This window comes from Bufo gargarizans, chromosome 9 (assembly GCF_014858855.1).
Source record: "Bufo gargarizans isolate SCDJY-AF-19 chromosome 9, ASM1485885v1, whole genome shotgun sequence".
Lineage (NCBI taxonomy): Eukaryota > Metazoa > Chordata > Amphibia > Anura > Bufonidae > Bufo > Bufo gargarizans.
Window position 1 is genome coordinate 158,403,337 of NC_058088.1, and position 24,350 is coordinate 158,427,686.

The 24,350-nt window shown below is 41.8% G+C and overlaps 1 protein-coding gene across 1 annotated transcript in view; it reads left to right on the forward strand.

Annotated features, from left to right (window-relative positions):
* The first annotated feature begins 3,275 nt into the window (after positions 1 to 3,275).
* LOC122919826 (protein crumbs homolog 2-like) overlaps positions 3,276 to 24,350 on the forward strand; it is a 95,861-nt gene continuing 74,786 nt past the window's right edge. The window contains exon 1 of the mRNA XM_044269017.1: positions 3,276 to 3,348. Within this exon, the coding sequence (XP_044124952.1) occupies positions 3,276 to 3,348 (73 nt within the window). The remainder of the gene's footprint in view (positions 3,349 to 24,350) is intronic.

The window sequence follows — 24,350 nt, forward strand, 5'->3', positions numbered from 1 at the left end:
AGCTCTGCCTCCTCTGATTGCTGCTGTGTATAACACAAGCTCACCTGGACATGCACGGAGAGATGATTTGTATTAAAACTTCCGCCCGGCAGTGTGTTCGGTGATGTCACTGGCTCTGATTGGCGGGCTTTAGCGCTGCCCTAGCCGTTTTATTGGCTAGGGCAGCGCTAAATCCCACCCATCAGTGCCGGTGATGTCACCGGGCTTCCTGGCAGCCCCATGAAGATCCCCGGTACGTCACTGGATCTCCGAAAAATGCCTTTGCCCTGCGCGATTCCGCGCAGGGCAAAGGAGAGCATCGGAGCATGAACTGCTCTGATGCTCAAGTCAGGGGGGCTGCTGGGGTTAAAATGGAGGCACGTCCGGGTTCAGCTCTGAACACGGACAACCCATTTAAGAAATTGTTATTGGGGGTTGGGGCACGGCTTCAGTTTTCACCTCAGGCAGCAGAAAGGGTAGGTGCACCCCTGAATGCTGCACATATACTGAGGAGAATGAGGCTTTGTAAGGTTGTGTCTTGAGGATCTTCTTAAGGGCACAAATATACTGATGATGATTTCAGCCTTGCCTTTTACCCATAAATCCCAGTCCTAGCTGAGACTAGAAAGGTCTGCAGTGCAGATGTAACTGCCTGGGTGACTTTATGGAGATTATGGTTCTCACTATGGCTCCATGGCATAAATGAGGCTTATACTGGCTAAGGACATTAGACCGATATCTCTGCTTGACCCCCTATTGTTTCTTTCAATGGTAAGACTGTCAGAAAGTCCCATGCACACTAGATTGCCAGTCTCAGCAAAATCTACTTTAAATGGAAACCATCAACATTTTTACCATATATTAGCCTACATGTGAATTTTCTAGATTTTTTATTTTTTTATTTATTTCAGAAACCAGGTTGATGGTTTTCTGGATATTATTTTTTGTCACTCCATGTATTCTAATACCTGTCCTGACACTTTATCTTCCTCCTTTTTTTGGACTTTTAGCATAACAAATGGCCTTGCTTGATTTGTTAGACCTGGAGTCAGCACTCCAGCTGCTGTGAAACTACAGCTCCCAGAATGCAAACATGCTCGGCTGTTCTAACTCCCACAGAAGTGAATGAAGCATTCTGGGAGTTGTAGTTTCAAGTGAATGGGATCTGAGCTGCAGTGTGCTGGTGTCAGAAAGTATACAGTATATACAGAGCTGTCTGCTTCAGCCCTCTACACTATATAGTTTTCAATGCCAGGACTGCCCAAAACAGCTTAACGGTGGGGGAGCCAGGTATTGGACCCCACTGATCTGATATTGATGAGCTATCCTGCGGACAGGCCATCAATTTCTGTAGTCCTTTAACCTCTTGACGACTGATGCCATATGTACGGCGGAAGTAGACTCGTTAAATTTGGTGTCTGCTCCAGAGTGGAGCAAGAGCCATATCCTCCAAGTGCCTGCTGTTTCAGTGGTAACGCAGATCGCGGACAGTTAACCCCTCAGATACCGTGGTTTAATGTGACCACAACATCAGAGAGTGGAAACCCCAGGAGCACTGGACTCCTGGGTCCGGACTGGTTCCCCAGTCTGGCGATTGTGGTTGTCTGTCTGAAGAAACCAGGGCTTTAAGAGCTGTAGTTCCTATGGAGCCCTACAGGTGGCAGGGCTCCAAAAGAACATGGCAAATCTGCAATGAATTGCAAAAGGAATTCAAAGTGATGTATTGTAGAGCAATCTAATTATTGCTTATTACAGTCATCTAGGGTGCCTTACAAAAAAGTTAAAAAAATTATAAAAAAATATATAATTTTTTTTTAATCATCTCTTTCCCCATTATTGAAAGGTAACAATTATTATATATATTGTAAAGAAATAAAGACTACATACAATAGAACGTGGTCTTGGATCAACATCACTTATTAGGTGGTCAAATATACCAAAAGGCACAAATGGCCATTCATATATATATATATATATATATATATACACATTGAAATCTATAATTGTCTTCTTAAAGGAGATGCTCAGGTAGGCAATACTATATGATATAACTGATAATATGTCAAAGGATATCTGATCTGATTACAGGGGAATGATCTACAGTACTGTGCAAAAGATTTAGGGAAAAATGCAGAAGTGTTAATATTTTATTTTTATCAATTAATAAAATGCAACGTAAATGAGCAAAAGAGAAATCTTCTCTTCATCAATTCTTCTAGGTAGACTTGCAGCCAATTTTTGAAAGAACTTGGCAGCGACTTTGTTCCAAACATCTGGAAGAACTAACCGCAGATCTTCTGTGGATGTAGGCTTGCTCAAATGCTTTGGTCTCTTCGTGTAATGTTGAGATCAGGACTCTGTGAAGGCCATATCATCACTTCCAGGACTTCTTGTTCTTCTTTACACTGAAGAAGTTCTTAGGCTACTTTCCGGCAGGGCTCTGCAAAAACGCTTCTGTTACTGATAATACAACCGACTGCATCCGTTATGAACGGATCCGGTTGTATTATCCTTAACATAGCCAAGACAGATCCGTCATGAACTCCACTGAAAATCAATGGGGGACGGATCCGCATCCCAGGACGGAAAGCAAACTACAACAAGCTGCGGTTTGCTCTCCGGTCTGGGAACGCAACCAAACGGAACGGAATGCATTTTGGAGCACTCCGTTCTGTTAAGTTACGTTTTGACTCCATTGAAAATGAATGGGGACAAAACGTAAGTGTTTTTTTCCGGTATTGAGACACTATGACAGATCTCAATACCGGAAAATATTGACGCTAGTGTGAAAGTAGCCTTAATGACATTAGCTATAACGTTTTGGGTTGTTGTCCTGTTGCAGAATAAATTTCAATCTAAAGTTTTTTTAAAAAATTTCTATTTTTGAAGCATTCTTACTTTGCAGCATTCTTTCCGCACCTGCCTAAAATTTTTGCAGTTCTGTACTAAAAGAGGTGGTCCTTCGGGGAGGTTTCACAGAATGTCAACCTGCCTTTTACTAATCACGACTGTTTCAGTTAACTGCGCTTGATCCTGCGAAGTCTTCGGCACACTTTGTGTAACTCCTCTTAAGTCCCTTCCGGGAGATCCAGCCCACTATTTAGGAGCTTCCAGTCTCAGGGAGTCAGGCTTCACAGTCTCTGTCCACAACAGTAGTGCTAGTCCCAAACTTCAGCTCCCTCTGTCCAAGCCTCCTGCACTCAGCACTCCTGACCCTAACCGAGGCGGTCACTTTGCCTCCACTCTTCCATGTTTGAGGATTTTTCTTCTTCCAGACAGCAAATCTTCTACTTAGCATGGAGTTCAGGCGAGTTAATCTCAGCTTGCAGAGGACCTGTACACTGCTGCTCCTCTCTGTCTGTGCACATGGTAAGCCTGCATCCTACCTAGGTATTTTACCAGTTGTATTGATTGTCATAGTCCTCATGTATTCACTATAGATTAAGATGTAGCAAAACTGAATTTGTCATTTAACTCTTCTGGTGTGATGGCTCTCCTGGGTGAAAGAAGTGCAGTCCACAGTAAAACTGCAATTAACTCCCTGTGATGTCACAAAATGACAAAATCAAAGATGCAACAAATGTAGCGAAAATATCAATAAACACAGAAGCAAGTGCAACTTCTTTACAAGTGGCTTCACTTGCTTCTTATCTGTATCTGAAATGAATAATTTACCGAAAAATGATCTAATATTAGATTTGTAATCTTTAGATATTTTCCATGCACTCAAATGTGTGAGGAGCCTTCATACATTGCCATTGTCTGGTCTTTGAAGCTCTTGTGATGGAGGCAGCAGGCATTCTTTTGTTACCAGTAACCTTAGTAACTTGCTGAGCATGTGAAGTATCTAGCAGCCGGCCAGGACTCCTTAGTCTCAGGGCACAAAAGGAAAGTTCTCACCAAGTGACTGTCTTACGTCTTCCCAAAAGCAGGTCCATGCAGATGGGATTTTTGTCATCTGTATCATCTTGCCCCATTCATTACCGTTTTGGAATCTTCTCAGTATTGTGAATCCGTCTTCACGTGCTTAGACATCACCGACCGTATAGATCACTCTTTACACTTCTGACCATATGTATCACCTCCCTGTAGGCGCTAGTCATCTTTTATTTTGGTAATTTCAGTTGGATGATGGCAATACTAGTCAGGAGCGAATGGGGAGAATTATTATTATTGTCAGATGAACCCTGGTAATATTGTACTGTCTGATGATCAGAAGATCCCATGATGACAAATAGCAGTAATCTATTTGATTTATTCTCCATTATAATAGTATAACCACACTGCATGGTAGTGTCGTGACGCGAAAGCAATGCGGTCAAGTATCGGCAGCCATGCGGCAGCGGGGGCCTCTAATTAAACTAATGAAGATCGTACAGTTTAGTCGGTCGGTATTATTAATGAACATGGGGCACCTTCAATAATTAACAATGCGGACTAAACAGTGCGGTCTTCATTAGTTTAGTAACAGCCCATGTGGTGGTAGTGTTTCAACCGCAACACAACGGTTCCATGTGGTTATACCCTCAAGACAGTAAAAACCACAAGGATTGGTGAAATTATAACAAAAGTGATGTAAAAACTGCGACTAGTTAGTTAGGGTACTGCCACATGGCGTGGTCATGTCACGCCTGCAATGCACTGCGGTCGACTATTGCACAACCATATGGCGACAGTGGGCACTCATTAAGTTTAGTTTGGTCTGTATTGTTAATGGCCATGCAGCACCTTCATTACCATACCGCCATTAACCATAGAGACCAACTAAACAGTGCGGTCCCATTAGCTTAACTAGAGCCCTCTGCGGCCATGCAGTACTCAACCGCAGCGCAGCCGCGCCATATGATCATATACCCTTAGGGCTCTTTCACATAAGCGTATCCCGTGCGTGGAATCCACTACGTGAAAGAATGTCAAGCCTCGCTCCGGACAGCAGAGACTCGGAGCATTAACATGATTGATAGTGCTCCATGCCTCTCTGTGACCTTTTTACTACAAAATCACAGTGAGATAAAGTTGTCACCGTGATTTTGTAGTAAAAAGGTCACAGAAAGGCACGGAGCATTATCAGTCATGTTAATGCTCACTGTCCAGTGCGCGGCTTGACACTGTTTCACTCAGCGGATTCCACGCACAGGATCCGCTCGTGTAAAAGAGCCCTTACTCTTATGATGATATAATTGAAACTGCCCCCATGTGGGACTTCCAATATCAGGATATTGAGAGAAAATACTATTATATCGTCATATAAGTAAAGGGTGTGTGAAAACAGCCTCTGTTGACTGAAAATAACAGGTCTGTATGGGGACGAGCGATGGCATTAGTGATCGCTCCTCCCCATACTGTGGAGGAGATTGCGGCAATGTAATCTACTCTGCTGACGAGCCGGCGATTGCCGGGAACGTTTCTTTCCGGAGAATCGCCTGCTGAATTGTTCTGTCTAAAGGGACCTTAATGGAGTTATCCCATGACTAATGTAAAAAGTGAAGATCAGGCATCATAACATGACAATCTCTTTCTAACAAAGCTAGAACCAGCCCTGTACCTCACATGGATCCAGAGATCTCCACATTCATCGATCTGTTAGATTTATATCAAGCTGACAGCTCAGGGGAGTGTGTTTTCTGCTGCAGCTCAGGGGGCGTGTCTCAGCTCTCCCTATCACAGCTCAGGGGGCGTGTCCATTCTCTCCCTATCACAGCTCAGGGGGCGTGTCCATGCTCTCCCTATCACAGCTCAGGGGGCGTGTCCATGCTCTCCCTATCACAGCTCAGGGGGCGTGTCTCAGCTCTCCCTATCACAGCTCAGGAGGCAGTTGAAGGATGAAACTGAGCATGTGCGGCCATCTCAGTGAGCAGGACAAAGAAATAAACTAAAAAAAACTAACAGCAGGTGGCGCTATACAGTTAATTACATGCAATTACAAAAGTATTCAGATCTAGGTGCTGAAAACTGTAGAATATTTTTTGTGGGACAACCCCCTTTTATGGCTTCTTTTACAATATTCGTATTGCTGCGGACTGAGGTTCTCTGAGAAGGAGTCACCATTGACAGCACTCTTTAGAAATGGTTTAGCTATGAGAATGAAATAGATACCTGTGTATTTATGGCAATTTCCAACCAGGGTCTCATGGAACCTGGACAGAGCTGCTCCTGAAAGACAGCAGCAGCATTTTTATGGTAGAGATGATTTCAGCCAGTTCAAAAATGTCATTGCATTGGCATCATTAATGCTGCAAACCTAATTGAGGCACATTAGGAGATGGGAAACCCATTGCTTAAAGGGGTATCCCAGTTGTTAGATAGATCGGAGTGCGTCCTTCCACTGGGACCCTCACCGATCATGAGAACGGGGGCCCTGTATACCCTGCAGCCCCCCTGAAATGAGCAGATCGTCGCACATGCCTGCGGATGCTCCATTAATTTCTATGGGAATTCTGGAGATAGGTGAGCGCTGCACTCGACTGTCTCTGGAACTTCCATAGACATTAATGGAGAGGCCAAGTGTATGTACGATTGGCGGGGATCCCAGCTGTAGGACCCCCACCGATGTAATAAGCTCTAACAACCGCTATACCCCTTTAATAAAGCTTGATACATTTTCACACGGCTTTTCAAAATGAGGAACCTAAGGCCTCACGCACAGGACCGTATGTATTTTGCATTCCCCAAATTGTGAATCCACTAAATATGGATACCGTCCATGTTGTGTCCACATTTTTTGCAGACCCATTGGCTTCAAAGGGTCCGTCATCTGCATTTTACATCCAAGTATAGGACATGTTCTATCCTATTGCGGAACGGACATATGGATGCAGAAAGCAAACGGTTCATCCATATCTCTATAAAAAGAATCAGGGTCATTTATCAAACTGGTGTAAAGTAGAACTGGCTTAGTTGCCCATAGCAACCAATCAGATTCCACCTTTCATTTTCATAAGGAGTTGTCAAAAATGAAAGGTGGAATCTGATTGGTTGCTATGGGCAACTAAGCCAGCTCTACTTTACACCAGTTTCATAAATGACCCCATCGTAACATTTCAGGTAGAAGGTGACGGGACTTCATCTCGCTCTTGTATGAGCCTATAAAACATGACTGTTTTCTTCCAGAAACAGCGCCACTCTTGTCCATAGGCCGTATGTGGTATTGCAGCTCATCGCCATTCAAGTGGATGGGACTGCTCGGCTGGAATACTGCGGACTGCCTCCATTTCTGGAAGAAAGCGGTCATTCTTTTCTAATCTTCCATACCACCTTTAACCCTTTGCTGCCAGTTAAATATCATTTACATTAAAATCATCACCACTTTGCTGCAATTCTCACGCACAATATTTCTCCACCTATTTCTTCTGCTTCCACCGGAGACAGGACGCGCTATGTGACGTTCTTTTCTTTGCCCTCTGACACGAAGCATTTTCATGCCCTTACTTTAGTTGTCAGTGGTAAGGAATTAGATATGCTGCACTGGTCATGCTTTTCCATTTGGCCTCGGCAAAGCAAGAATCGAAATACACTAAATTCATTGAAGCACATTTAATCCAGCAAACCGAGCGCGAACCGTAGACGGAATAACTGAGGGTAAAAAAAATGAGCCGTTGCTGTAATTGTGTATATATAGTAAATGGGTGTTCTTAAAGGGGTTGTCTCACTTTAGCAAATGGCATTTATTATATAGAGGAAGTTTAATACAAGGCACTTACTAATGTATTGTGATTGTCCATATTGCTTCCTTTGCTGGCTGGATTCATTTTTCCATCACATTATACACTGCTCGTTTCCATGGGTACGACCACCCTGCAATCCAGCAGCGGTGGTCGTGCTTGTGCACTGTAGGAAAAAGCATCGGCCTCTCTGCTGGACTGTAAAGCTACATGTATGTGACATTAATTTTCATGACATAGAATGTACATATGGGTTGTGGAGGGAAGGGCAGCTCCTCATTTTCTGCTTTTAGCCATGGCTACACGGTGATGTGTCGCGTGTCAAGAAAGTAGCGCAACATTTCATATATTGTATTTTAATTGTGTCACAATGTGACTGGTGTTGAGCGAATCGAAGAACTTCAATCAGAATTTCAGGGAAAATTCAATTTGCTGCAAAGCTGAATTTCCTTGTGCTTCGTGGTAGCAAATAGATTTTTCCCTGAATGGTGGTAAAAAAAATAAAAATAATCATGCTTACCTCCTCCGTTTGAGTGTGAAGAGTCGGCCGCCGCCATCTTGACGGATGATCTCACATGAAATCCCATGCACGGTGACGTATGATGTCATCACGGGCCGCGCGAGATTTCGAGCTAGATCTTCAATCAAAATGGCAGCGGCCGGCTCTTCGCGATCAAACGGAAGAGGTAAGTATGATTTTTTTATTTTATTTTACACTGTATTATCGCCGTTCCCTGTCATTGCACCCACGACTTACAAAGAAAAGCGCTTCGTGAAGAAGTAAGGGCGAGTTCACATCACCGTTTAGCTTTCCGTTCTTCTGATCCGTCAGAAGAAGAGAGAGAGAAAAAAAACTGGATCCAGTAGAAAAACGGATCCTGTTGCCACAGTTGTCATCCGTTTTAGCCATTTCCGTCTGAGATCCATTTTTTAAGGCTACTTTCCCACTAGCCTTTTTTGCGGATAATACAACTGCATGCATCTGTCATGAACGGATCCGGTTGTATTAGGTCTTCTATAGCCCTGACGGATCCGTCCCCATTGTCTTCCACTGTGTGTCAGGACGGATTCGTCTTGCTCCGCACCACGTTGCGGACAGAAAAACGCTGCTTGCAGCGTTATTCTGTCCGCGATGGGAGCACAACCAAACGGAATGGAATGCATTTTGGTGCATTATGTTTCGTTCAGTTTTGTCCATTTTCTTCCGGCATTGAAATCCTATGACAGATCGCTAGTGTGAAAGTAGCCTTAGACGGAAACAAAAGTACTGCACACAGGACTTTTTTTTCCCCATCTATAAAACGGATCTCAGACAGAAATGGCTCAAATGGATGAAAACTGATGCAACAGAATCCGTATTTTTTCAGGATCCTGTTTTTTTTCCGCTCTCTCTCTTCTGACTGATCAAAAGAACAGAAAGCAAAACGATGATGTGAACAAGCCCTTATTCAGCACAAAGCAAATATTTTTGTAAAATTTGTCGAAGCAGCCGAATTAAACTTTTCAATACTTCGCTCATCTCATGTTGCGACAGGCGCAAAAAATCCATCCAAGTCGAATTCTTTGGCGGCTGTCATGTTGCAGCTGCAGCATGTTGGATTGCAACACCATTGAAATACATTATGTGAAATGTGTTGCGCCATGCAGTCATACCCCAATGGAGACAATGTCCGCCTTCTTTTGCAACGATACATCTTTAGCTTCCATATAGCGCCAAAATTAGGTAGGATTTGCTTTCCAAGACTAAAGTAGGTGACAATCCGACCATCCTTGTGGAGCCGCTATACTAGTTTTACATATAATTTCTGGCAAAATACTGCGACATTACCCTGTATATATCATACATTCCTACACGAATGGGGCGGCTGCTTTTGAACACCTTGTTGTCTCTTTTAGGGCTCATGCACGCAAACGTATTTTCTTTCCGTGTCCGTTCCATTTTTTTTGCGGACCATATGTGGAACCATTCCGTTTACGTATGTCCGTTCCGCAAATGGATAGAACATGTCCTATTATTTTCCATATTAGGCCTCATGCGCATGAATGGATTTTGTTTCCGTGTCTGTTCCGTTTTTTTTTGTTTTTTTTTCGCCAATAGGATGTGGACCCATTCATTTCAGTGGGTCTGCAAAAAATGCAGACAGCACACCGCGTGCTGCCCACATCCGTTTTTCCGTTCCGTAGCCCCACAAAAAATATAGAGCATGTCCTATTCTTGTCCGTTTTGCGGACAAAGATAGGCAATGTAACAATGGATCCGCAAAAAATACGGAATGCACACGGACAGCTGGCCCCTAATAGAACAGTCCTATCCTTGTTCGTAGGGCTATTTGCACACGACCGTATGTATTTTGCGGTCCACAAAATGCGGATCCGCAAAAAATTCCGATTTTTATGCAGATCCATTGTAACAATGCCTATCCTTGTCCGCAAAACGGACAAGAATAGGACATGCTCTATATTTTTTGCGGGCTACGGAACAGACATACGGATGCAGACAGCATTGAAATGAATGGGTCCACATCCTATCCGCAAAAAAAAATGAAACAGACATGGAAACAAAATCCTTTCGTGTGCACGAGGCCTTAGTGTCCCAAGCACTGTCACTGATCTCTAGAAAGTGAGGCACTTGCACATAATGGTGACAGTTCTTATAAAATACACGCCTGGAGACGTGTCAGACGGCAATATGGCACTTACTAGGTTCACAGTAAATTGAGATTTACAGCTTAGTGTCCTTCTCTCTGCTTCAGTCTAATCTCATTAGCAAGTCCGAATAGATGCTTCACTCCACGAAGGCCAATATCACATTCAGCTATTTTAGACCGTTTTTCAAAAGTGTCTTCATAGAGGCGCCATAGCTTTAGGTTGTTCTCAAATGAAACGCTTTTTTTTTTTTTTTTTTCTTTGCAGCATTTTTCCTGCATGTTTTTTTTTTTTCTTTTAAAAAAAAACATTGCACCAGATGCTAGCTGTAATCGCAAAGAGGATATAAAATACAGTATAAACAGTGCAGTTTTTTGTAGCATCTTTCTTAATTTTTGGGTCTGTGGCATTTTTTCTCCCCAACACACACCTTGCTCTTGTATAGGCATAGCCTTCCAGGCATCTAATTTTTCAGAAACAACATACAGTCATGTGAAAAAATTAGGACACCCTTTGAAAGCATGTGGTTTTTTGTAACATTTTTAATAAAAGGTTATTTCATCTCCGTTTCAACAATACAGAGAGATTAAAGTAATCCGACTAAACAAAGAAAACTGAAGAAAAGTCTTTTCAAGATCTTCTGTAAATGTCATTCTACAAAAATGCCTATTCTAACTGAGGAAAAAGATAGGACACCCTTGCCCCTAATAGCGAGTGTTACCTCCTTTGGCTGAAATAACTGCAGTGAGACGGTTCTTGTAGCCATCTACCAGTCTTCGACATCGGTCTGAGGAAATTTTACCCCACTCCTCAATGCAGAACTTTTTCAGCTGTGAGATGTTTGAGGGGTTTCTTGCACGTACAGCCCTTTTCAAGTCACCCCACAGCATCTCAATGGGATTCAAATCTGGACTTTGACTTGGCCATTCCAGGACTCTCCATTTCTTCTTTTTCAGCCAATCTTTGGTTGATTTACTAGTATGTTTTGGGTCATTGTCATGTTGCATGGTCCAGTTCCGCTTCAGCTTTAATTTTCTAACTGATGGTCTCACATGTTCTTCAAGCACCTTCTGATACACAGTAGAATTCATCGTGGATTCTATGATGGTGAGCTGACCAGGTCCTGCTGCAGCAAAGCAGCCCCAAACCATGACACTTCCACCTCCATGCTTCACAGTTGGTATGAGGTTCTTTTCTTGGAATGCTGTGTTTGGTTTACGCCAAACATGTCCTCTGCTGTTGTGTCCAAATAATTCAATTTTGGACTCATCTGTCCAAAGAACATTATTCCAGAAGTCCTGGTCTTTGTCAACTTTATCTCTTGCAAATGTCAGTCTGGCCTCGATGTTTCTCTTGGAAAGCAAAGGTTTCCTCCTTGCACACCTCCCATGCAAGTTAAACTTGTACAGTCTCTTTCTGATTGTAGAGGCATGTACTTCTACATCAACAGTAGCCAGAGCCTGCTGTAGTTCTCGAGATGACACTTTAGGGTTTTTGGAGACCTCTTTTAGCATCTTGCGGTCTGCTCTTGGGGTGAACTTGCTGGGGCGACCAGTCCTGGGCATGTTGGCAGTTGTTTTGAAAGCCCTCCACTTGTAGACTATCTTCCGGACAGTGGAATTGCTGATTTCAAAATCTTTTGAGATCTTTTTAAATCCCTTCCCAGACTCATAGGCTGCTACAATCTTTTTTCTGAAGTCCTCTGACAGCTCTTTTGCTCTCACCATGGTGCTCACTCTCACTTCAACAGTCAGGAGCACACCAAACTAAATGTCTGAGGTTTAAATAGGGCAAGCCTCATTCAACATGCAGAGTAACGATCTACTAATTATGTGCACCTGGTGTGATATACCTGTGTGAGATCTGAGCCAATTTAAGAGGGAATACATGTGAGGGTGTCCTATCTTTTTCCTCAGTTAGAATAGGCATTTTTGTAGAATGACATTTACAGAAGATCTTGAAAAGACTTTTCTTCAGTTTTCTTTGTTTAGTTGGATTACTTTAATCTCTCTGTATTGTTGAAACGGAGATGAAATAACCTTTTATTAAAAATGTTACAAAAAACCACATGCTTTCAAAGGGTGTCCTCATTTTTTCACATGACTGTAGGTTATAGTCAACCAAAGGCTAAAGGGGGTTTCCGAGATTTTCTTACTAATGACCTATCTTCAGGATGGGTTATCAGTATCTGATCGGTGTGGGTCTGACACCCGGGACCCCTGTCGTCAGCTGTTTGAGAAGACAGCAGCGCTCCTGAGAATGCCACAGCCTTCTCACTGCTTTTCCTAGATCGAGTGACAATACGTTTATGTGTCACGTGGCCAAGTTGCAGCTCAGCCCCATTCAAGTGAATGGGGCGAAGTGCAATGCCAAGCACAGCCACTATACAATGTATGGTGTTGTGCTTGGTAAGCTGCGAGAAGGAATCGGGGCTCACAGGAGCGCCAGTGCCTTCCCAAAACAGCTGTTTGGCAGGGGTCCTGGGTGTTATCAGTAAAAAATCCTGGAAAACTCTCTTTTAAATAATTCATAAAGTAAATGTCCGCTCAGTGGATGATCATTCTGAGCCCTACAGATCAGTAATAATGTATAATCTGTCCCTTAGTTCCTTTTTCCCAGTTGATGCTGCTTGGGTAGTGACGTCACCAGTTGGTGCCTGCTATGCCATTTACTTAGACAGGTATCAGCACAGACTACCTGTTACCTCCAGCTGACACTGGGGAGAGGCAGTAGTCTTATGGCCATCTGTGTCACCTTCACAACCTCCAAGATCGGGATGGCAGCTTTTAGCTGCTAGTACAATCCTACAGGAGAAGTAATATATGGCCTTAATATATCTATGTGGTCTTCAAACCATATCTGAAGTGACTGTCCAAGCAAGAAGTCACATTAACTGCCAATCTTCATGAGGGTTGTTGAAATCTGGTATATCCTATATGCAGATATGCATCCATAGGTGCACCATCCGTGAGGGGAGTTTAGTACTTCACCGAACTTGGCAATAAAAATTTTCTGCTGCACCTCTCTTAGTGCTAATTCACACAAACATGGGAAAAAAAACATCAGATTTGCATGCAGAAAAAAAAATGGGGTTTAAAAAAGTTTTTAAAACTTTGCAGAAATCAATAGTACAAGTGACCACAAGAGACTATGTAATTTGTTTTGTCAGTGAGAAATGTCTAGTTTTCATTTTATCAGCTCTTTAACGCTCCCCCCATGTTAATTGCTTTTCACTTTGAAAAATGCTTTGAATTCTGTCTCAAGAAAGAGCAGTATTTACACATGTCAATACCAGTCTATGGAGAGGAGAGGGGGAGGAGTGAGCAGGAGCATGAGTGAGATGAGACTCAAAGAGAGACACTAAAGACACTGAACAGCTACTGTACATTGGAGATTTATATCTCAGCAAAAGTGCTAAATTCACAACCACACAGGTCAGTACCTCTCTGTAATGTCCTCCATGATCTTGGAGCTGCTTCTGAGTGATTAAGAGAGGCTTAAGAAGCTGATTCTCCTCTACTTTCTGTGTGCAGTGGATGACAGCTAGTCTCCACCCACCTTATCTGAGAGAGCTGCTAAATAGATGTTCAGCATGTACAGAGGAAAACTGCTAGGAAATGTCAGATACAAGTCATATAGTGGTTGGAAAAATCACTGAATACTTAATGATGTCAAAACTGGGTAAGCGTATAAGAAAATGTGACTGAACGGTATATTTACCCTTAAAACGTCACTTTTATTAATAATACCTAAAAATGTATACATCAAAAAGAAAAAACATATATAAAAAAAGATAATTATGGAAATAATAAACACAATCTTCAATCGCCACGTTCGAACGCGTTTCCCCTACTTGTAATATGCAGGTTCATCAGGGGACCAAGTATAAAAAATGCACAATGGCATATAGATGATAAATGGTTTTTATACTTGGTCCCCTGATGAACCGGCATATTATAATTGGGGGAAATGCGTCGGGATGATTGAAGATTGGAGAATTTACACACTGATGGGAAATTAAGTGAAAATAAGGCATCATCGCACTTGGGAACTTCTGGATAGGTAGGGATTTTTAGGTGAGGGTACAGCCCTTTCGGGGCGATTACTCAGCTTTTTGGCAGGGACAGTATAGCATCTCGGGGAAAGTATCCGATGCCTAAAAGCGGACTTGGCTTAATAATAGTATTTGTGCTCCCGCTGAATTGTTCAGAGATCTATGGATTAAAAGTGGCGATATCTTACATCTAAGTTTCCTCTCCAAGTGACGTAGAGAATTCAATCCCTCCATCATCTAAATCTGAAGTACCATGAGTAACCACAATTGTGGTAACTAGTGTAAATCTATTACATTCCCTACATTTTGTTTATTATCTTCATAATATTTTTTTATATATTTGTTTTTTCTTTTTGATGTGGGTAGATATATACATTTTCAGGTATTATTAATAAAAGTGACGTCATATAGTAGTTGGAAATACTGTTCCCCTCATATACACACCCTGTACTATTGATTAATGCAGAGTTCGCTGAAAGGGTGGGTACGCTTTAAGCATGTCTTTATTGTCTGTTATACCTAACAATTCCACATTAGATTAATAAAAATATTTAAAAAAAGAACCTCTGTTCCCCTTCGTATCTGTAATACAGATCTAATATGGATCCTAATGAGAGTCTTATTACGAATGTGATTATTTTGGTTCTCCCCTGACTTCTTTTGGGAACTCTTGACCGAAAAATCTTCATCTGATTTATTTCTACGGCATCGTGTGTCCATGCAGGAAACCCAGTTGTGTGAATCGAAACCATTTAATATTATAGTCAGTATTGAGGTCATTTTAGACTGGTGTACTACAGTCATGTGAATTAGCCTTAATTCAGAGAGATCAGTCAGATGAGGGGATATGAAGAAATTATATTTGTCATTGACCACGTTGTGCAGTATTAAGACAGTTGGGTTATGAGGGTTTTATTATACATTATTAATGTATTACATGAATGACAATATCCCTGTGCCACTGATACAAATATACAGATATGATAAGCAAATCATTGACAATGCACAATGACCATTTACTCCACTATGCGCAGAACAGTCATTGTGGGCAACTTTGTTGCTGTGTAAAGTATGTCAAGGCCACTGACTAAGAACACGCAGCCCTTGTGAATGACGAGTCCATGTGAGCAATGACTGCAGCCTTACCTAAAGACAGGCAGTTCTGTTTCACAATCATGTAGCATATAAATCATATATGTAATAAGAAGCGTCCAAAAGGAATTTACTACAATGCAATATACAATTGTAAGAACAACATTCAAAATTCACCTTTATGGGACTTTATTATTGATGAGCTATCCTCTATATCACATCGGTGGGTCTGACTCTCAGAACCCAAGGTATCTGAAGAGACACGGCTTCGTACTTTTTGTAGTAGTCATGAATTCTACTGTATCTCTCGACTATTAAAGGGAGTCTTTCACCTATACTGACCGTTTTTGAACACTTACACCATTCTCAGCATTATAGTACCCATATGTGAATGCTACTTACTGTTGAGCTGTCCGTCGCTTATTTCTATCAAAAAACACTTTAATCCAATATTCAAATTAGGTCTGAAGGTGCCCAGGGGCGGCGTTCAAGCGGCCGGTGCCCAGGCCTCGCTTCGCTATTCAACCCTCAGGCCGGCCCTAGGTTCTTCTTATTCTCGCCTCCCTTCAGTGTGAAATGCCGCGCCTGCGCCGTGCATCCGAATCGCCACGCCTGCGCACAGCATTACCCATTATGGGCATCGGCATCCGAGCGTTTATTGCGCATGCACCGGCCCCAACATTCCGAACCTAGGGCAGGCCTGAGTTTTTTAATGGGAGGGGTTTCATATGAATAGTGAAGAGGGGCCTGGGCACCGGCTGCTTGAACGCCACCCCTGGGCACCTTCAGACCTAATTTGAATATTGGATTAAAGTGTTTTTTGAAGGAAATAAGCGACGGACAGCTAAACAGTAAGTAGCATTCACATATGGGTACTATAATGCTGAGAATGGTGTTAGTGTTCAAATACGGTCAGTATGGGTAAAAGACTCCCTTTAAAATGAATGGGAGAGGGCTGCAATACCATGCACAGCCACTATACAATGTACAGAGCTGTTGAACATTTTCCAAGGAATGTCATCAATATTAAACTTTCTGAAGACACCTTTAAAGGGGTTGTCCAGCAAAAAATATATATACGTTTTTCAAACCATCACCTGGATCAGAATACTTTTGTAATTGCATGTGCCGGTAGTTAAAAATTTAGTTTGGCCACTAGGCTATTAAATAAAATGTATCTGCATAGCGTCACCTGCTGTTTTCCTTATTTCCCCGTCCACCTCGGGTCACACACTCTCAGTTTAAATCTTCAATTGTCACCAGCAATGTATCCTGTTAGAAGCTGTGGCAGTTACAGGGAAAGGACACACTCCCTGAGAAAGGACACACACCCTTGAGCTGCCAGCCTATAATAAATCTAGAACAATTGGATCAATGAATGGGAAGATTTCTGGATCCATGTGAGGTACAGGGCTTGTTTTACCTTTGCTAGAAAGCGATTGTCATGTTTGATTTTTTTTTTTTACATTAATTATGGTATAACCCCTTTGACCATTTTAGAACATGCGGCTTACATGTACATCGGATGTCCGTACTTTAAAGATGATGCCCATTTTACACAGAAGGCACCCGGTGGAAAGTGTGCGATTGGTGATAATGCTGATCACAGACATTTAACCCTTCAGATGCCATAGTCAATTGTGACCACAGCCAAGTCTAAGGAAGGCTCAAGGCTACCACAGCAATACGTTCCTCTGGAGCCCTGCCTGTTACAGGGCTCCACAGGAACGTATTGAATATCCTTTTGATTGCAAGAAGCGGTATGATTGGAGAAGCGGTATGATCTAATGAGACTTAATATAAGTGTAAGTATAATTAAAAAAAGTTTTTGAGAAAATATAAAAATTCAAATGTCCCCCTATAAAAATAAATAAACAATAATAAAAAAATTAAGATCTTTTGTACCACCACATTCTAAAATGCCTGTACTATTAAAATAAAAATGCATTTATCCCATACGCCATAATGGAAAAAATAAAAATAAATGGCCAATTTGCCATTTTTTCAGCCCTTCACCTCCCCCAAAAAATTGAATAAAAAGTTATCAAAAAGTCAAACACATTCCAAAATTGTATGAATAAAAAGTACAGATTGCTCCACCAAAAGTGAGCCCTCACACAGCTCTGTAGTTGTAAATATAAAAAAGTTATGGGGCTCAGGACATGCCTATGCGAATCAAAAAATTTGTTCTCTTTTTCAGGTATTTATTTAGTATTAAAACACAAGACAAACTATACAAATGGGTATTGTTGTAATTATACTGACCTGGAGAATAAAGGGAACAGGTCAGATTTATCCTATAGAGAACACCGTAAAAAACTAAAACCGAACCCATAAAAATTGTGATGGAATTTTGATTGTTTTTTTTCTTCTTCCAATTCCACCCCATTTGGAATTTTGAGCTTCCCACTAGAGAATATTCAATGAAAATGGTGCTATTAGAAAGTACAACTTATCCCAAAGAAAACAATACGACTATGTAATTGGAAAAATAAAAAAGTTATGGCTTCGAGAAGGAAAAAATACGAAAATCGCTCTGTCCTTAAGGAGTTAAGAAGGTCTTCAGTTTTCTACTGCACGAAGCTTAAACATTGTATAATAAAATGTGTACTAATTCTCTAATATATTTGTACTTTGTTTCAATTCCTTACGATTTTCAAAATCTTGGAACATTCTTGTTCACACCCTTTGCTAGACTTGTCCAGGCTAGGATATGCCATCAATATCTGATCATTGATGGTCCAACTAATTGAACTCCACTGATGCCGAAAACAAAGGAGTTGTGTTTTTCTTTTCTTTTAGTGCCATTCCCACCTAAACCCTGCATAGAAATTACAGCAAAAAACCCTTTACTTGAAAGGAGTTATGTGTCAACATTAAACCCAGCACCTGGTCCAGAACACTGTAGTGTTGGTGAGGAGTCAAAGAAGCCTCTTTCTTCTAAAGTCCTTTATTTACTATATGATAACCTCGGGTTCACTTGACCATCTCCATTCCTGTGGCAAGTTCTTATGTTTGTGCCAGCCAGTGTCTGACTGGCCCACCAAAGTACCAGAGGACCATCCAGTGGAGCCTGTCTCTGACAAAATATTGGGCTCTACAGGTCCAGGAGAAGAAAAACATTTGGAGCTGCCAATTTCTACTAGGGTCTATTTCTTTGATTCAAAATCTATTAGACTTTACTGATGATAAAGGAGTTGGGCCCCAACAATAATTTCCTTTGGTGGGTCCAAGGAACCCTAGTCTGACATTGGTGCCCACGCACTGTTCTCCTCCTCCTCCTCTTACAGTCTTGTACACATTCACACAAACACCTGCGTAACTTCTACAGTCAGCGCTGAGATTGCAGAAGCCAGTGATGTGCTGGCATTGTGTGGTGTTACACAGCTGTGGGAGGCACAGATAAGCAACATGATGAGGTGTCAAAGACTGATATAACATTCCAGCAGGGGAGCATGTAGTCTGTGACTCACATACCAGGCTTTGGGATGCACAGGATTCACTAATGGATTGATAAAATGCTCTGCAGCTTGTACAGTACTGCTTCATTTACAACCTAGTGTACAAAATGCTTCTTCATGCCTGGGAGATGTCCACCATTTAGACCTTGCTCTCACTTTTCTCTTTTCTATAACTTTATGCACACGCCAGTAGTTCCGGTCCGCATCCAATCCGCATTTTCTGCGGGTAGCATTCAGACCCATTCATTTCAATGGGGTTGCAAAAGATACGTACAGCACATTGTATGCTGTCCGCATCTGCACGTCTATTCTGTGGCCCCGTAACAAAAGATAGAACACGTCCTATCTTGTTTATTTTGCGGACAGGGATAGGATATTTCTAGGAGTAAAAAAATAATAATTATGGCATGCACACTGCCTAGATGTGTTTTTTTGTTTTTTTTGAGGCAGTTCCGTCACATATCGCAGCACGTAGCACTGTTTTTGCCGTCTAGATGTCAGGCAAGAGCTAGAATCCCGGAACCAGTTTTGTGATATGACTTCTCTCTTATAAATATATAGATAGATAGATAGATAGATAGAACTGGGAGGCCAAATAAAGTGCTAAAAAAACAAATCATTTGTTAGGCCTTGGTCACATCTCCATCAAGAAGATCTGGCAGGTTGTTCCGGCACAGAGCAGCCTGACGGACCCTCTACTTTACCGTCTGATCCCCATTGACTGTAATGAGGTCCAACAGTGATCCGGTGGCATAAATGCCAGATTCGGACAGATTAAAACTGCCTGCATGCAATGATTTTTTTGTCCAGCCGACAGCCATCATTTGCAGCAGATCAGGCGCATGCACACCACCATATGTATTTTGCAGTCGTAGATTCCCCAAAAAATAGATGACATCAGTGTTCCATGGCAACGTTCACCTGCGTATTGGGATGTGCTGACTGACTCCTTTTTTCTTTGCACATCAGTGTTGCATCCGTTTTTTTTTTTTTTTTGCAGATCCATCCACAAAAAGGACAAGAATAGGACATGTACTATTTTTTTTTGTCAATGGACATTTGGACGCCTTTTTTTTTTTTCCAAGCCCCATTAAAGTGAATGATTCGGCATACGGACCTGTAAAAAAAGGAATGGAGACAAAAAAAAAAAAAAAAAGTTTGTGTGTATTAGCCCTAAAGGAGATGGGAACGAGGCCTTAACCTCAGGAACCTCCCTTAATCTAAAACTATCGCATAATGTATTTCTGCTCCAGGCATCTATAGTTAAAGAAAATAAATTGCGCTTTATTTGCTGATCTTTCCGGCATTAACATCCCGGATGAGATGAAAAGCTTTACAAGAGAAAACCAGTACTGTGTCCTTGTACCCGTTATCTAGGGTGTGTAGTCAGAATGCAAGAAAAACATTCCTTTCAGTGCTGGGTTACATGCTCCATTGGCAGTGTGTGGGGCAGACATATTTGTTGACCTAGTGATTCTGTGTTCACTGGAGTGCAGTAGGGGTGAAATCACCAGCAACTAACTACATGTCCAGCATTTGGGTTGGACTTGTACATTTATTTTAATATTTTGCTATAATTCAACTAAGAATTACATACACTAGTGACAACACGTGTGTAGATGGGCAAAATGAATGATGTCACAAATATATCTGATATCATTGATTTATAGCCGCCATATTGATGAATATCAGGGTTTATGTTTCCAAAGAACAACATTTCCTTTAGGCCTCTTTCACACTACCGCTCTTTTTTTTTCCATTTTGCGGGCCGTTTTTTGCGTTCCATATATACGGAACCATTCATTTCAATGGGTCCGCAAAAAAACGGAATGAACTCCGTATGTATTCCGTTTCCGTATCTCTGTTCCGTGCAAAGATAGAACATGTCCTATATTTGGCCGCAAATCATGTTCCGTGGCTCCATTAAAGTCAATAGGTCCACAAAAAAAACGGAATGCATACAGAAATGCATCCGTATGTCTTCTGTATCCGTTGCGTTTTTTGCGGAACCATCTATTGAAAATGTTATGCCCAGCCCAATTTGTTCTATGTAGTTACTGTATATTCCATATGGAAAAATGGAACGGAAAAACGAAACCGAAACGAAAACACAACGGAAACAAAAAAAAATAATGGACCCGTGAAAAACGGACCGCAAAACATCAAAATAACCATACGGTAGTGTAAAAGAGGCCAAAGTCAATGGGTCTGCAAAAAAAACGGAATGCATATGGAAATGCATCCGTATGTCTTCCGTATCCGTTCTGTTTTTTGCGGAACCATCTATAGAAAATGTTATGCCCAGCCCAATTTGTTCTATGTAATTACTGTATACTGTATATGCCATACGGAAAAACCGAACCAAAAACACAACGGAAACAAAAAACGGAACAACGGATCCCTGAAAAACAGACCGCAAAACACTGAAATAGCCATCTGGTAGTGTGAAAGAGGCCTTAGAAACATTGACTATGATCTTTCAAGACCAGAATTATAAATGACATTCTTCCTCAGGCAGTCCATGCACCAAACTGAAATCTACGCCCAGTGGCCAGTGTAAAAATTGCAGGATATATACATTTTACTTTTCAAGTACAGTTAGCAGATTTGCACCTATGACACTGGCTGACCTGTTACATGTGCACTTGGCAGCTGAAGTCATCTGTCGTCCCATGTTCATATGTGCCTGCATTGCTGAGAAACACGAAGGGGGTCATTTACAAACAGATATATTTCACTTTTTGGCGTATATCTGTCACAGATTGCAGCACAAATAACCTCTGTTACTTTTTTCCCTTTTCTGTCGCTCACTCCAGGTCTATAAAAGGTGGCGTGAAGTGGGTGGAATAAAGGGCAGACCGGCAAGCCCCCCTCTTTTATCATTTGCTACGCCTGTTGTAAAACTATGACAGCGAGGAAGCTAGCATAGATTTATACAAGTGTAAAGTCAACCTAAGTTATGTAGAGGGTGGCGCCTCTACATAACTTAGGAGCATGAACCGCGAGCAGGACAAAGACTGGCATCTTCATAAATGCCCCCCTAGGTTTTAATATATGTGTAGTACCCCAGACCCGGGGGTACTACAATTTGTTTATAATGTAATGCTTCGTAATATTCATGTTATGTCTCACTATAAGCAATAAACTTTGTTCACCAGCAGATGGGGTACGTTTGGCAACAGGAATGGAACTTTCCATTCCATTTTTCCCCGCTGGGTAGGAGTGGGCTGGCCCAGCTTCCTACCAAGAGAGGTGCAGAGCTAGAGAATCAGTTGGAGTTGAGAATGTAGAAAGTGAGGAGTGAGGGAGCATGCTGTCCATCTCCTGGTCTTCCAGGCCATGTAGACCACTGGGGCAGCTCACCTAAGAGGATGTAATTGCCCCACAGAGACTGCAGGGTCCTAAGCCAAGGAAGAATTTATAAATTAGGGCATATTTTAGTCCACAATGTGATTAAGCTACCAAGCTATCAAGACTCTGCTGCAAAGTGGTGGGTAACACATTAACACACCATCATGAAAGTGCAGGACAGGCAGAGCTATAAACCTGCATCATATAGTGGTCACTTACAGCCACAGGTACCAGAACAAAGCCATAAGTAAGGGATTCCAGAGAGAGACAGTGTCAGCTAGCAAACCTCTAAGTGTCATCTTTTGACACATTGCCCGCCATCATACCCAATCACCTGGTAAGGGAGAAACTGCCTTTTGTATGAACTGCTTCTGGATGTTCTGCTATCTGTTTATCCACTTAGTAAAGAAAGAAGCGACGACCTGAGGTAGGACACTGTGACTCGACACAACAACACAACATCAGGGACACAACCACTCCCATCTCCTGTACTGGCTCCTCGGGTGCTCGCTGCATATACAAATTAGCCTATATGAGCAATGGGGGCGTTTCCTTTACTCCTAGAGGCTCAGCTTTCCCTGTAACTGCTGTACCCGCTCCAATTTGATAGACAGGACCAGGCAGTATAAACGTGATCACTCTTGCTTGGCCCGATCAATTAAAGTGCAGAGGGAGCGGAGCCTCTAGTTGTATCAGCAACACTCCCATTGCTCCTAGAGGCTCATTTGCATGTATTAAAATTTTTCTCAGCAATCCGGGCACATATGAACATGGGACCAACACAGATGCCTTTACCTGCCAAGCTCACATGTAACAGGTCAGCCAGTGTCATAGGTACAAAACTGCTGACAGATGCCCTTTAAATATAGATGGTGACATGGAAATAAAAAAAAAAAACATCAAAAATAGTTTAAAAAAATTAACATAAAAACGTGATTTAAACAATTGGTAATTTTCTGATGAAACATTCCTTTTAAGGGCATAAAAGGACACCTTCGACAGGAAACCCCAAATCCAGCTTTATGATTGCCATGATGATCATGTTTTGTGATATATCTCTAACATATTCTGCAGATAACATATAAGTAAACTGTCAAGAAATGTTATCAAATGAACAAGCAATGAAGATGAGAGGTCACTGCACATAAGAGCATACAATCTAAAAGGGTACAAACCATCCTGCTGTTGTTATTATTTTATTTAGTTTTTTTATTTGACATCAAAAGACAATCAGGGAGCCATGGGCACTATATCGCTGACCAATATCTATGCCTCTGGCTCTTTTGGCTCCTCTGGCTCCATCCCTTGGTGCCAGGGTAGTCTCCTATTCCATCGTCATTCCTGTGTAAACTGAGGATGTTACCTGGGTCTCCATACTCTTAATTGGTATTTGTTTTATAGGATTGCAGAATGTGTGTCTGGAGATGCAGACAGCTTCTTTCTTAAGTTCTCAGAAGGTGTTTTCATCCAGCTTCAGCCCACTGATAACCTCAGCCCCCAGTTTCTTGGCATCGGAATGTTAAGTGAAGCTTTAGGTTCTGTTATCAGTGGAGCTGTCTGAGAAAGTTATGTTGCAGGTACAATCCATGCATGGTTAATGTATAAGGTTGACACATCCATGCAGACATTACATAGGACCTACAATGACTTGTTCGTTTTTACAACTTGCAGTGCAGAAAGCTCTTTAAAATAAGAGAAATGGGCAGGGTAAATACTATTAAATCGAATTACTGCGACCTTTTGAGTAAATATCGCTCAAAATGATTTTTGCTAGCTTATTTGAAGATACAAGATAGTTTTTGCACCAGGCGTGTCCCAGTCTCTCTTTTTGTATTCTTGTCAAGTAACATCTTGCCAAAAAAATTAACACAGAACCTCAATTTCAAAGGGTTGTTGACTGCCAAAGACTCCAGGCATCCCAATACAATTATAATGAAGGGTTGGATCCTTCACTTATTTCTTTGTAAATGAGAGCAAACGAGGGGTGCTCAATATTATTCTTTATAGTACAAGTCTATCTTAAAGAGGATCTTTCATCAGGAAAGGGTGTGTTCAATTCTTATACGACCTTATGGGGCTGCTCTCACTGATGTCCGGACACTTATT